The 13,934-nt window shown below is 38.3% G+C and overlaps 1 protein-coding gene across 2 annotated transcripts in view; it reads right to left on the bottom strand.

The window, feature by feature from the left end:
* Positions 1 to 13,934, bottom strand: part of ACVR1 (activin A receptor type 1) — a 129,425-nt gene that overhangs the window by 48,594 nt on the left and 66,897 nt on the right. For both annotated transcript variants that reach the window (XM_079782914.1, XM_079782915.1), the window contains exon 3: positions 6,260 to 6,333. In XM_079782914.1, the coding sequence (XP_079639040.1) occupies positions 6,260 to 6,326 (67 nt within the window). In that variant the 5' untranslated portion in view covers positions 6,327 to 6,333. The remainder of the gene's footprint in view (positions 1 to 6,259; positions 6,334 to 13,934) is intronic.

The following is a 13,934-nucleotide window of genomic DNA, read 5'->3' as shown; positions in this document are numbered from 1 at the left end:
AACAAGCAATTCTCAAACACCAGCAAAGTATCTGAGAATTCAATCAGATTCCACAGGTAAAGAGTTCTGTCCCACAAGACCACTTTCCACTTCAAACGCCAGTCTCAATCAGAGATTCCCACCCCCCCGCCTCCTTGGGTTCAATTAATTTTCTAGAATAGCCCACAGAACTCAGGAAAACCCATATACTCACTAGATTACTGATGTACTACAAAGGATATTAAAAGATATGAGTCAATGGCCAGATGAAAATATACACAGGGCAAGGTCCCAAACAAAGGAGCTTCTATCTGCCTGAAGTTGAGGGCCCACCAGGGTGACACACAGAAACAACCTAGTTCCCCAACATAGAAAGGCTCCAAAAAGGGCCTGACAAACTGTCCTTAGGTTTTATGGAGGCTGCATTACATAATTATGATTGACTAAGTCACTGACCATTGGCAACTGATTCAACCTCAATTTCCCTCTTCCTTCCCCAGAAATCAGGGAGTGAGACCAAAAGTTCCAATAGTTTAACCACATGGTTGGCTCCTACCCCTTAGGAGTGGGTGGGATCCAAAAGTTACCTCATTAACATAACAAGAAATGCCATTCTTGCTCTCATCACTTAGGAAATTCCAAGGGGTTTCGGATCAGAGTATGAAGACAAAATATATTCTGGTCATCTAAATGATTATAAATCACAATATCACAGTTGCATGTATAAGTACAAATCTCCCGCTGTGCTAGCTTTTCCATAGAGAGAAAACGGCATTCATCCTTTCGCTCTTGAGACCAAACTTTATAAAAGAAAAGCTTGGAAGCTATTGCACTGCCCACTCACTGTTGACTATAAAGAAATCATTTAATGAGCTAGGGTCCTGGATTTGTCTTCCCTTCTGTTCAATACTTGACTTGATTAAATTTTTAGAGTCCTACCCACACCCCACTGCCACTTCCTCTTATATAAATCTGCATTGAATATGAACATTTTCTAAGATCCACTGGGGGGCGGGGGGGGGGGGGGCGGGACCTGGATGTGGCTTTAGTTTAACTCCCCACAGAAGAAACAAACATTCCCCAGGAAGGAAAGCTAAAAGGAAGCTTTGTCACAACTCACCTTGCATCAAATAATACACCATCATTCTATTAGATAAGAAAATGTGACAATAAAGAAGTATCTTTAAAGAGTACAGCTTCATTAGATATTTATATTTTAGGTCCTAGGAGTGGCAAATAGCTCAGTACATCTCAATTATCTCCCACAAAAAGTCTCATTTGATGATGAGTCAATGAAAAAGATTTTGTTCTGAATAAAAGGAATAAATTATAGTAATGAGAAATGAGAGCAACAAATTTAATACTGGCACATTTTTCTTACATTCACTCACCCCTTCAAGAACTTTCAGAATCCCCAATAATGAGAAATTCAAAGAAAGGCTTATTCTATTCTTCCCCCACCAGTGGCAAAGAGGGGTACCTTTATGGTCTCTAACAAAAAGTCCATTGAAGTTATCCCCATCCTCCCCTCATCGGGTAATTGGGCTGGAAAGTCTGAGTGGTGATAGCTTTGGAAATACTGAAATCTGTAAAAATTAACCAATTTTCAAGTCAACACTGAAAATTTAGGCCAAAATCTCTTGCTCAAAACTCTGCAAAGTCCAGACTCCTTTAGTATAATAAAATCTAACGATGGCTTACAAGTTTAATAAAATGTGGGTCATCTTAGCTCTGAAATATTTCTGAAGAAGCAATATTACATTTGAAGCACTTGTGTCATGGTCACCACCTGCAAATGCTCACAAGGACAAAGGGAAAGCCAAACGTGGAGGTGCTGGAACAAAGATGGACTTCCCCCTGGCGGCATAATAGTGGTGTTAGAGCATGATTAGTCTTATTAATGGGAAGGGAAAGGAAGGCTATATGGGTAATTAGGACTCAAGTGCTCTTCTCTGTGAGAGCAAATAAAACTCTTCCTGCAGCTAGAGTTGTATATATAATGAGCATGAAAAAGGAATACCGGTATGAGAGACAAGAGGAAAAACACAGCTCAGGTGAAGCAGCCTCACCATTCGCTATTAAAAGATTTCATCTCAACCTTGTCAGCAGACTGGATTACACTGGATTCTAGCATGCACCAGATATAATGTGAATGTGGGTGTAGCTAATTTAGGGTACCAGAAAAACGCAAAATTCTGAAGAAAACTGATAATGGTTGAAACTCCTACACACTATTCCTCAAAGTATATCAGACCTTTCATTGGCTCTAGCCTTAAGCAAGAGTTTTAACCAATTCAAAAGCACATCCCCCAAAACCCTACCTCATTAGGGTCATCATGAGGATTATGGGAAATAATGCATACAAAGAAGTTAGCCCAACATTTGACACATATTAGCCACTCCCTAAATATTTACTTCTAATCATCAGAGGGGCAGTTATAGTAAAGAGTATTTTCCAAACTTATTTGGTCTTTTTTGCCCCAGAGCATTTAGGATTGCATAGAACGTGAGCAATGTTCTAAAGTACACTCATACTAGCCAAACTCTACCAAAATCACTGTTTGGGGCCTATTATTTGAAGAGAAAAAACTATTTCTAGACAGTATTTAAGAGATATTTGGTAGTAACTGGGAGACAAAGGAGAAAAAGCTTCTTGTTGTTGTTGTTTTAATGGGCAACGAAGAGTACCACACAAAGTATATTAGAACAAAATCTCTGAGTTTCTTACTTATACCCCAAGAATGCCATCAGCTTCAATGAAGCACAGTTAATAAGGACCATCCTAGCTGCTTTGTAAATATCAAACATAGTTCTGCTTCCTTTTAAACTTGATAGTCTAAAGCTCTTCACTAGACAATGGGGCTTGTAGGAAGATTTTCTGTACCTGCCCTATTATTTACCTCTTTGGTTAAGTATTTTGTACTTAACATTTGCTTTATGACTAATGTTGAGTATATTAGTGTGTATTACAATTAGAGGTTCTCAGTGGCTTTAAAAAAATTCCTAGTAAATATATAAAAACAAAGAGTCTTTTCATAGAATATGTATTTGACAGTTAACAAGTTGAGTTATGGAGAGAAGACAGAACTAAGGCAACTGCAATTATGATTAGAGCCCTCTGGGTTGTAGCACTCACTGGATATTCTGTTTAAAAAAATAAAATAAAAAACTACTGCAACTAAAGAATGTGTGTTCTTTCCCTTGCTTGTAAACATCCTAGAGATGGTGGTAGATTAAATGGCAAAACCTTAGTGGTAATCTGTTTCCATTTCAGCCAGACTAACTTGTTTCATTATATACTAGAGGCCTGGTGCATGGATTCGTGCACATGGAAAGGAAATTAATTAGAAGAAATATTTTAGAGGCCGGGGAGGGACCGCAGGAAAGATTGGCCGGTCAGGGAGGGACCATGGGAGGACTCCAGGGCACGTCCAGCCTGTCTCGCTCAGACCCCATCGGCCAGACCCCAGCAGCAAGCTAACCTACCGGGTGGAGTATCTGCCCCTGGTGGTCAGTGAGCGTTATAGTGACTGGTTGAACAGTCAAACAAACGGTCGGACACTTAGCATATTAGGCTTTTATTACATAGGATTGTTACTGTGGCATTACAAAGACATTTGCTGGATTCTTTGGGCAACTTAAGAGCTAAAAGCAAGAAAAAGCAACCAATGGTGTGGTTGATACTATTGATCCATAAATGCCCTTTCCCCTTCTCTTTTCCTCATTCCTTCTCCACTTCTTCTCTGTTCATACTACATTTCCACCTCAATTTCTCTTCCACATTCTTTTTCTTTTGACTATGCCACATCCATGAAATCAAAGGAAACCCAGAGGAACTTCTTGATATCACACAGAACTAAAGGCATAGAATTTGGAGGAACTTCATTCCATGACATTCTTTAGTTTTTGTTGTAGTGATCAGTGTTTAGCAATTAAAAAGAGAAGGAAAATTTCTAGAAACTTAGCTGTTATGTCTCCAGACATTGTCAAATGTCCCTGGGAAGGTCATATCACTGAGCTGAGAACTATTGTTAACCCATCAAATCTTCCCAGCCCATTTCTTTTTATTATTCCCTTCAAACTAGGACCCAACCTCTCTTCTGGTTAAAAACCTCTAATTCCTTTAAACTTGCCATGCAGGATCTTTATTTCATACCCTCTTGGCACTAATTAAAATCACTGCAATATTAGTGGAATGTTTTTAACAGCATTGCTTAGCACCAGAACCTACACTATAGACACCCAAATTATTTCAACACAATGTCCAATAGAAATTTAATGTAAGCCATATTATGTAATCTCACATAATGTAATATTATTGGGTAACAAGAGAAAATCTAGATGACCCTAAGCATGGCAGTAGCTTTTTAGAGGCACGATCTATAAGAAAAAATAATTACGGTAGACATTTCATTAAAATTAAAAACTTTGCTCTGTGAAAGACAATGTCAAGAGAATGAGAAGAGAAGCAAAAGACTGAGAGAAAACATATGTAAAAGGCACATCTCATCAAGGACTGTTTCCCAAAACATATAAAAACTCAAAAATAAAAAAAAAACAACCAACCTGATTTAAAAAATGAGCCAAAGACCTCAACAGACATATCATCAAAAAAGGTACACAGATGACAAATAAGCACATGAAAAGATGCTCCACACCATATGTCATCAGGGAAATGAAAATTAAACCGACACCTATTAGAATGGCCAAAATCCAGAACGCCGACAATGCCAAACAGTGGCCGGATGTGGAGCAGCAAGAACTCTCATTCATTGCTGGTAGGGATGCATAATGGTACTGCTACTTTGGAATACAGGTTGTAATTTCTTACAAAACTAAACCTACTCTACCAGACAATGTAGCAATCATAATTCTCGGTGTTTACCTAAAGGAGCTGAAAACTAATTCCACTCAAAAATTTGCATACCAATATTCATAGCAACTTTATTCATAACTGCCAAAACCTGGAAGCAACCAATATGTTTCTTTAATAGGTCAATGAATAAACTGGTACATCCGGACAATGGAATATTATTCAGTGCTAAAAAAAAAAAAAAAGGTGAAGCCATGAAAATATATGGAGCAACATTAAATGTCTATCAGTAAGTTAAAGAAGTCAATCTGAAAAGACTATACACTGCATGATTCCAACAATATGTCATTCTAGAAAAGGCAAAACTCTGGAGGCAGTAAAAAGATCGGTGGTTGCTAGTGCTTAACGGTAGCAGGGGAAAGGGATGAACAGGTGGAGCACAGGAAATTTTTAGAGCAGTGAAATGATCTGTATGATACGATAATGGTGGATACATGTCATTATACATCTGCCCAAATCCATAGACTGTATACCATCAAGAGTAAACCCTAATGTGGACTATGGACTTTGGGTGATTATAATGTGTCAATATAGGTTCATCAATTATAACAAATGTACCACTTTAATGGAGGATATTAATAATGGGAGAGACTTTGCATGTGGAGGTGTAGGGGTATGAGAAATCTCTGTTCATATCTTTCAATTTTGCTCTGAACCTAAAAAACAGCTTTAAAAAGTCATAATAAAGGGAGGGAGGAGAGGAGTGCTAAATCTGATAGGATTAAGAACAAACTTGTTTACAGTGAGCCAAACCATACACAGAACATTCATGCACCATTTACAGATGGGGATTTGTTCTGAGAAACGCATCCTTAAGTGATTTCATCATTGTGCAAATATCGTAGAGTGCATGCACACACACACGTAGATGGTATAGCCTACTACATAACTCGGCTACATGGTATAGCCTATTGCTCCCAGGCTACAAGCCTGAACAGCATGTTACTGCATAAAACAATACGAGATTAAGTCAAGTGAAAGAGAAAATGATGCAATGAAAAGATGTGGTAAACACAAGGTATATGGTTTTACAGCAAACTTTTTTTAATAAGTAGAAAGAGTGCACTCTACAAGAATGATAAAAAGTATAGTAAATTCATAAACCAGTAACAGAGTGTCATTTATTATCATTATCAAGTACCAGGTACCGTACGTAATTGTATGTGCTAACATTTTTACGACTGACAGTGCAGGATTGTTTACACCAGCATCTCCACAAACATGTGAGTCATGTGTTGTACTATGACCTTTCAGTGGCTATGAAGTCACCAGGTGATAGGAATTTTTCATCTCCATTATAATCTTATAGAACCACCATGGCATATGTTTATCTGTCCTTGACCGAAACGTCACCATGTGGCACACGACTGTACACTTGAGCTACCCAAACAGCTGTGAGCCTCTTACCTTCCATACTTGGGGAGGGGAAAGCAATCATCATTAGCACAGGAAGAATCATCACTCCATCTACCATTGTACAACTGTGGAGGAAAAAGAGAGATATAAGTAAGACAAAAAATTTAACTGCAGGATGACAAGTTAAATTAAGCATACCACTTTCAAACTGCCATTCAAGGCCTTTCTTACAAATCCCCCTCACATATGTTGCCTTATTTCTTAGTATATTTAAACACATACCCTTTACATAGATCTAAACAAATCATCTTAAGAAGTTAATCAGATGTACCTCCTGCTGGTGGCCACTCTAAGGTGATTTTCTCTGAGTCTACCCTCTTACAAAGAACTCAACAGGGACAGGAAAAATTCTCAGCTATATAAGGCTCGGCATTCCCAAAGGATCTTAGATTTGAATTTTATCCTACCCTATTGAATGCAGAATTGGCATTAAATTAAAACCTCTGAGAAGCATGAATAGACTGTTCTTACAGTATGATAAAGATTAAGTGACTGAAATCATTCAAATTACTGTGTTTGAGCCTTACTTCCCCTTGCTCTTCATACAGGCCCATGGGGAAAAAAGCAAACCTACAACATATCCCTCATCTCTGGCAAAACAATGCTTTCCTTTATCAACCTCAAATTTAACAGAAGACAGACACAATCAAGACAGGAAGAAATCATGTAAATGTGTAATATGTAAAACTGTAACTGAGAGAAAATAAGATACCTGATAAAAATTTCAAGTTGATACTGCCCTGACACTACATTGGCAAAAGATCAATGTTATGAGGTAAAAGACTACAAAAGAGAACTTTTCCATTTGAATAAACTTGAAAAAGTTTCAGGAATACGATGACAGTTTGGTTATATGAGTTCTTTATTACAAGAAATAATTTTTAAAAATTAAACCTTTGTCTAGTTGTGATTTTCTGGATGGTAAAAGAAGTAGAAGAAAATGGGTAAAGTTCTTTAATAAATAGGTTAGTGTGCTATCTCATTCTTACATCTTCAAAGCAAAGAGCAAAAGCCTGTTGCTATGTAAGCAGTTTAGAGTGGATACCTGATTCATTTTCTTAAGATCAAAATCTGAGGTTGGGAGTCTGATTGTTCATTCCCCACACCCCCGTCCTCTCTTACCAGCCTTCATTCCAATTTGTTCATAATTGTATTTCAACCTATCCCTTCTCTATTAACAAGATGAGGGAATAAAAGAGTCGTGTTTATGTACCTTCCTTGTATACTAAAAGAACATGAAATTTGAGTGAGCCCCTTTACGGTTATTATTTCCATGCTCACATAGATCTTGTCTATAGTGAGCCCTTATTTGTGACATACAAAGTACCTCATCTTGGCCCTCAGGGCCCTCACAACCAGATTCCTCCAACACCATATCATGAACATGAACATAGTGTTGGTTCCATCTGCCTCAAATGCCCTGAGCCTCCTCTTCCACCCCTCTCCTACCCAACTGCCTCCTGCATTAATAATCTAGCTCAAAAAGCAAACACTTGGTGGAACACCTCTCTCTCAGCAGTGATTTCAACCCCTCAGTGGTCTAACACCACTCGGAATGAATTCATTATTTATGTCAGTCTCCAGCACTGGACCACTTGTCTCCAAAAGTGTACATGTACCCAATGGTCATGCAAGACAACTCATTGACTTGTGGAATTAAGATTCAAAAATATTTACCTACAGCCCTGGCCGGGTAGATCAGTTGGTTAGAGTGTTGTTCCAATACACCAAGGTTGCAGGTTCGATGCCCGGTCAGGGCACATACAAGAATCAACCAATGAATATATAAATAGGTGGAACAACAAATCAATGTCTCTATCTCTTCCTTTCTCTCTCTACAATCAATCAATAAATTTTAAAGGTATTATCTTATACTAAATGTGTTCATCTAATAGAGCCACAAATAACTTGGGCTTTATTTGGTCTCTGTCACAATTCCTGATGACAGTCTAGTATAAGAGGTATCTTTCAGAAAGAGTGGGAGATATAATGTGAAAGTGTGGAGACGACACCCCCCTACTATCCTTTTAAGGTTCCATTTAAGTGGAATTACAGCTTGAATTGGCTAGTTATAATGAAATGAGCCCTCCCCCAATGGGATGGGTTCTAAAAACATTAAAGAAACTACAGGTTAAATATGGTATTAATCTGTAGAGAAGAGAAGAGTAAGAAAATGTGAAGCTGATTTCTCCCTTCCAAGTAATTTTTCATTAATCACGTTACTAGAAAAAAGCAGTTAACATTCAGTTGAATCTGACATAAAGTTGTCTCCCCTGCTGGCCAGTGTGGCTCAATGGTTGAGCATTGACCCATGAACCAGGAGGTGGTGTTTAGATTCCAGGTCAGGCCATATGCTCAGGTTGTGGGCTCGATCCCCGGTGGGGAGCATGCAGGAGGCAGTTGACCAATGATTCTCTCTCATCATTGATGTTTCTATCATCTGTCCCTCTCCCTTCCTCTCTCTGAAATCAATAAAAACATATTTTTTAAATGTAAGAAAAAGAAGAATTGCCCAATCTCAAAATAAAAAAATATGTAAAAATTGATTTACATCCAATAAATATTATAAACAATAAACATTATCCTGAGTGACCTGAGATTTTTATTAGTAAGATGTCATCACCATTAGCAGTCCCTTAAATATTTCATCTTTAATCTCTCTAAAATTTTTATTTTATGTATTTTTTATAATAGTTTTTATTTTACATAAAACTTATAACCAACATACATACTGAGAGTGCATGCTCAAAAAATTTTTTAACCAATGGGACATGTTATCAAAACCTTTTGAAAACTACTGGACTCTCAGTCATATCTTTGAATTCCAGTCCTTCCTTCCTACCTTTCTTTTTTTCTTTCTTCCTTCCTTCCACAACTAATGAGAGACTACTGTTTATTAGACTTTAGAAACTTAGAGTAATCTATACATATAAAAGCCTAAGCGACCGAATGACCAAACGATTGTTTCACTTGTCGCTATGATGTGCACCGACCACCAGGGGGCAGCCGCTCAATGCAGGAGCTGCCCCCTGGTGGTCAGTGCACTCCCACAGTGGGAGCACCGCTCAGCTGACTGAGGGGCACCAGACACCGGGCTCACAGCTGGCGAGCGCAGCTGAGGCAGCACGAGCTTCTCCGGCCTCCAGCCAACGTGGCAGCATGCTACCGAGCCGCGGTGGCGGCAGCAGGGGCAGCGGGGCCAGGATGAGCGAGAGCAGCATGGAAACTGGCAGAATGACATCCCCTCAGAGGTTCCAGATTGCAAGAGGGCGCAGGCCAGGCTGAGGGACCCCACCAGTGCACAGATGCACTGGGCCTCTAAAAATACATAAGCATGGTCCTTACTATCACGAAACTTACTATCTATGTTGGTAATCAAATAATCATCCAAAAGATTGTATAATTAAAAACTGAATTAAATGTAAAAATAACATGGTTAAACATGAGTGCTAACAAAACAACTTGAGACTTCCTGAAGGGTGGAGGAACGTCCCTGGGGAGGTTATATCTAAATAAGAACTAGACTAGAAAAAGGATAAGCCTGTGAGTGTGTGAGGGGGGGGGGGGGGGGGGGGAGGGGGGGAGAAGAGAGAGAATTGGGGTGGGTAGCACCCTGTGATTGAGACAGGTAGCATTTAAGGAAATAGACACAGCTTCCATAGAGGCCATATGGCCAGGGCAAGCAAGGTATGTCCTCAGGACTTAAGACATATTCAGAAGTACACACACACACACACACACACACACACACACACACACACCCCAGGCTAGGACACAGAGAGCCTAGAGAGAAGAGTTATAAAGCAAGAGGACAAAACCCAAGAAGACTGGAGGTAGGCCAGGGTCAAAACTCAGTAAGATCCGGTTAAGCCCTAGCAAGCCTTCTCCTCACCTCTCTATAGTCATTGCCCTCAAGGCCCCTTACCCTTAGTTCTCACAACTGGCCCCTCACCACCTCATTTTCCCAGGCACTTCAAGCAGCCAGCTTCCTGCCTATCTCAGGACCTTTGTGTACAAGACATTCCTGTGCTTTGGGCTCTTCTTTCAGGATCCAACCTGGCAAATTCCTACTCATTCCTCAAGTCTCACCTTAAATGTCGCTTCCTTCCAGAAGCTTGCCTACCCCCTCAGATGCCCTCATTACACTCTCATATACCACTGTGAACTTTCACTCACTGCATTTATCATAATTAATAATTACTTATTCATACCTGTGTGCTTTTGGATATCTGCTTGCCTCACTAGACTGTAAACTTGATGGTAGCAAAATCTATCATCTATTTTGTTCATTGCTACCAGAGCCAAGGAGGTGCACATTTAATACTTGTTGAATCTGAATTTCCTCTAAATTAATGAGCTCAATTTAAGTTTAAATTCTAAAGACAGCAATCTCTTCCAGCCCTTTCCTACGCACAGGCACATACACACCTGCAAAGAAGTGGTGGGATGAAGACATTTACCATCTCTCTAACATTAATCTGTAAAATTTGTTCTCAGGTAATAGTAAAAGTTAGAAGTTAACAAGCTTCAAATTTCAAAATCAAGAATCCTTTCACTATTAAAAAATCTAAAAGACAATCACCATTGGACTTTTTCCTGTGGCAAAGCCAAGAAAAGTCCATACCTCAAAATATCCCTTAACAGATCATAATTGTACAAGCAAAACTAAAATATTAATTTAGGCTCATAAGTATAGTACAGAAAAAAAAAAAAGGAGTTAGAAATTCAGTCCCCAAGCTAATCTACTGTTTATAGACAGAAAGCTCAAAATCTGCCAAAAATCTCTGGGGAAGAAACATCAGCATCACTTCCTGGTTGCCATTTTGCTGTGTCTGGAGTGTCTGTGCTGCTCAGTTCATTCAGCTATTAAATAGAGATGGGAAAAGGGGGAAAGAATGTAAATAGCAGAATATTCTGGAATAAATGTCCTCATATTTTAATTATTAAGAAATATCAATATGCTACCATCCCAACTTTAAGCCCCAAGGGTCTATTTCTAATTTTAAAATATTCTAAAAAGATAATACTGTCTTTAAAAGTTAAAAAAAAAAAAAGTTAGTAAAAAATGTGGGTTGGCAAAAAAGAAGTACTGATAGTGGAAAAAGAGAGTGGTAATAATTCCACAGTTCAGGGATGCCCTACTCCAGTGGCTTACAAACGTTTTGGTCTCAGAATCTTTTTATACTTTTGAAAAATATTGAGGCCCCTAAGGAGCTTTTCTCTGTGGGCTATGTCTATCAACATTTACTCCATTAGAAAGTAAAAGGGAATTTTTTAAATATTGTATTTCTTTTAAAATAAGAAGCATACTAGCTTATTTTTTATAAATAAAAAACAACTATACCCCCCCAAAAAAAAAACAATAAAGAAATAAACATACTGAAAAAAGTGGCACTGTTTGGCATTTTTGCAAATCTCAATAATGTTTGGCTTAATAGAAAACAACTGGACTCTCATATATGATTCTACATTCAATCTGCTATAACATGTTGTATTGGTTGAAGTACATATAGCGAATCCAACCTTGAACATATATCACTGGAAGAAGGAGGATCTCACGGAACCCCTGAGGAAGTCATGGGAGCTCCACTTGGACCACACTTTGAGAACCATCACCTTATTCTTTATTTGATCAGTTCTTCTACCATACAGATACCACATGGTACATTTTAGGCTGAGCATTTACCCACTACCTGAGAAAAATGCTACTGTTCCACAGGTTTAAAAATCTCATTAGCCTCTCTAACATCAAGGAAATCAACAAAATCTATGGTCAAGGAAGAAGACATTAGAGGTTTTTTTAAATATAGGAATAATATTTTATGTACACAACTAAATATTTTTTAAATGCGACATAAACCTGTCATAAGAAAGTACTCAACTGCTCATCTCATTTAGGTTCAACCAAATCCTTATGTAATGTTCTAAGGCCAAAATCCCCAACTGAAAAAATCATAGGCTACTTACTGGGGATTACAGAATATTATCTGAAAGGTTCAGAGCATGAATTTTTGTCTGCAGTATATACAATCTCCGTTCTGCTCTTGGATAATAAGGCCCTATATCCCTAGTAACTAATCTTAATACTTCAGACATAAGGACCTCCTGACTCAACTACTCTTTAAGTCAGTACCATCTCTTACAATGTCTCTGGACTACAATCTAGGGAGATAGTGTATTCCCATGATAATTCTATAAAAACAGGCATATCACCAGGACAGAACAGAACTGCTTTCCAAATCCCATGGTATTTTTCAAACTCCATTTATAGATCAGTCTGATATCCAGTTAAGGAGCTAGTGTTTAGCTCGATTTCTAACATGTGTGGGCTTGAGACCAAGTTTGGCACTTCTTTTGCTCATCACAATTTTACAGCTGGATAAAACCACAGATACACTCCAATACATTACCCCCACACACAAAAATCACAAAGCATTTTGATATTGGTCACAAAGTAATCCAGAGTATAATGCACATTTATTGTCAACTTTTAGTACTCATATTAAGCAATCTAATTAATAATTTATCTATGGCAAAAAATAAAGGCTATTTCTAAAACCTATACTTATGAACAGCATACAATTTGTTATCCATAATATTGCAGATGAAGGGAACGTTGTAAGATGAACCCTATGATTTTTCTCCCCTTCCTAAAATTCTACCAAATATTCATTTGTCAGGGCTGGTAACCTAAACTCATTTGGTTTGTCCATTGGTTGAAGATATAATTTACTTATTAAGTACCTACTCGTACGATAAGGACTTTGATACTCCTAATTCAGCATCTAACATTCTTCAAGTTAGAAAGACTTGAAGGACAGGTTGTACATTCACCCCTCCATGCTTTGAATGACATTATCTAGCTGAGTCCCTCACCACTGGTGGGGCTTATCACTGCTCTTCCAGGACAGTTTTTTCTTTACATCTCTTTATGCAGTCTATGCTGTACCTTCAATTAGGGGGCAAAAGGGACCTCATTCTCTTTCAATGTCAATGACAGAGGCAAAGCAGAAAAAGAATGAGAGTAATTCTGCTTTCTCCTAGTTATCTGTCAAAAATACATCCTTATCACCCCAAAGGTAGCAGCACTTACTAACCAGCCAGGCATTATGCTTAGGGATCATATGTATTATATCATTCTATCTCTCCCGGAAACGCTCTAAAATAAATATTCATATTCACCTCGTGTCACAGATAAGAACATCTATAAAATTTTCAGGGGGTAGAGTTTTCAGTGGGTGGGTAGAAGTAATCAGAGTTCAGCTCTTAACTAACCACCGCTCTCACACCTTCATGAAACTAGTTCAGCTGCTTTCGTCTGCTTGTGTCATCCTTAACATTTTACCCACACCTCAACACATTCACTTTAACCACCTTGATTTTCGTCTTAGAAAACAATCTTTAATCATGGTTATTTGGGTCACTTTTCAATCATGACCTCTTTCCATCTCTCTAAATTCAAAATTAATTTCATATACTCTGTAAACTCAGAGTTTTCCCCCTGCCCCAGAAAAAAAAGAAAAGATTTTGGTGTGGAGAAAAAAATAAGCCACCTTGACAATACAGCATTTCTATATCACATCCCCCACCCCCACATTTCAGTTCTCTTATAACTCACATCTCAAAATAAAAACAGAAATTAATGTATGTCAGGCACATTTTAGAA

The sequence above is a fragment of the Cnephaeus nilssonii genome (assembly GCF_951640355.1).
Source record: "Cnephaeus nilssonii genome assembly, chromosome: 10".
Taxonomy (NCBI): Eukaryota; Metazoa; Chordata; class Mammalia; order Chiroptera; family Vespertilionidae; genus Cnephaeus; species Cnephaeus nilssonii.
The sequence above is the reverse complement of the archived record's forward strand: the minus strand, read 5'-3'. Positions and strand labels throughout refer to the sequence as shown.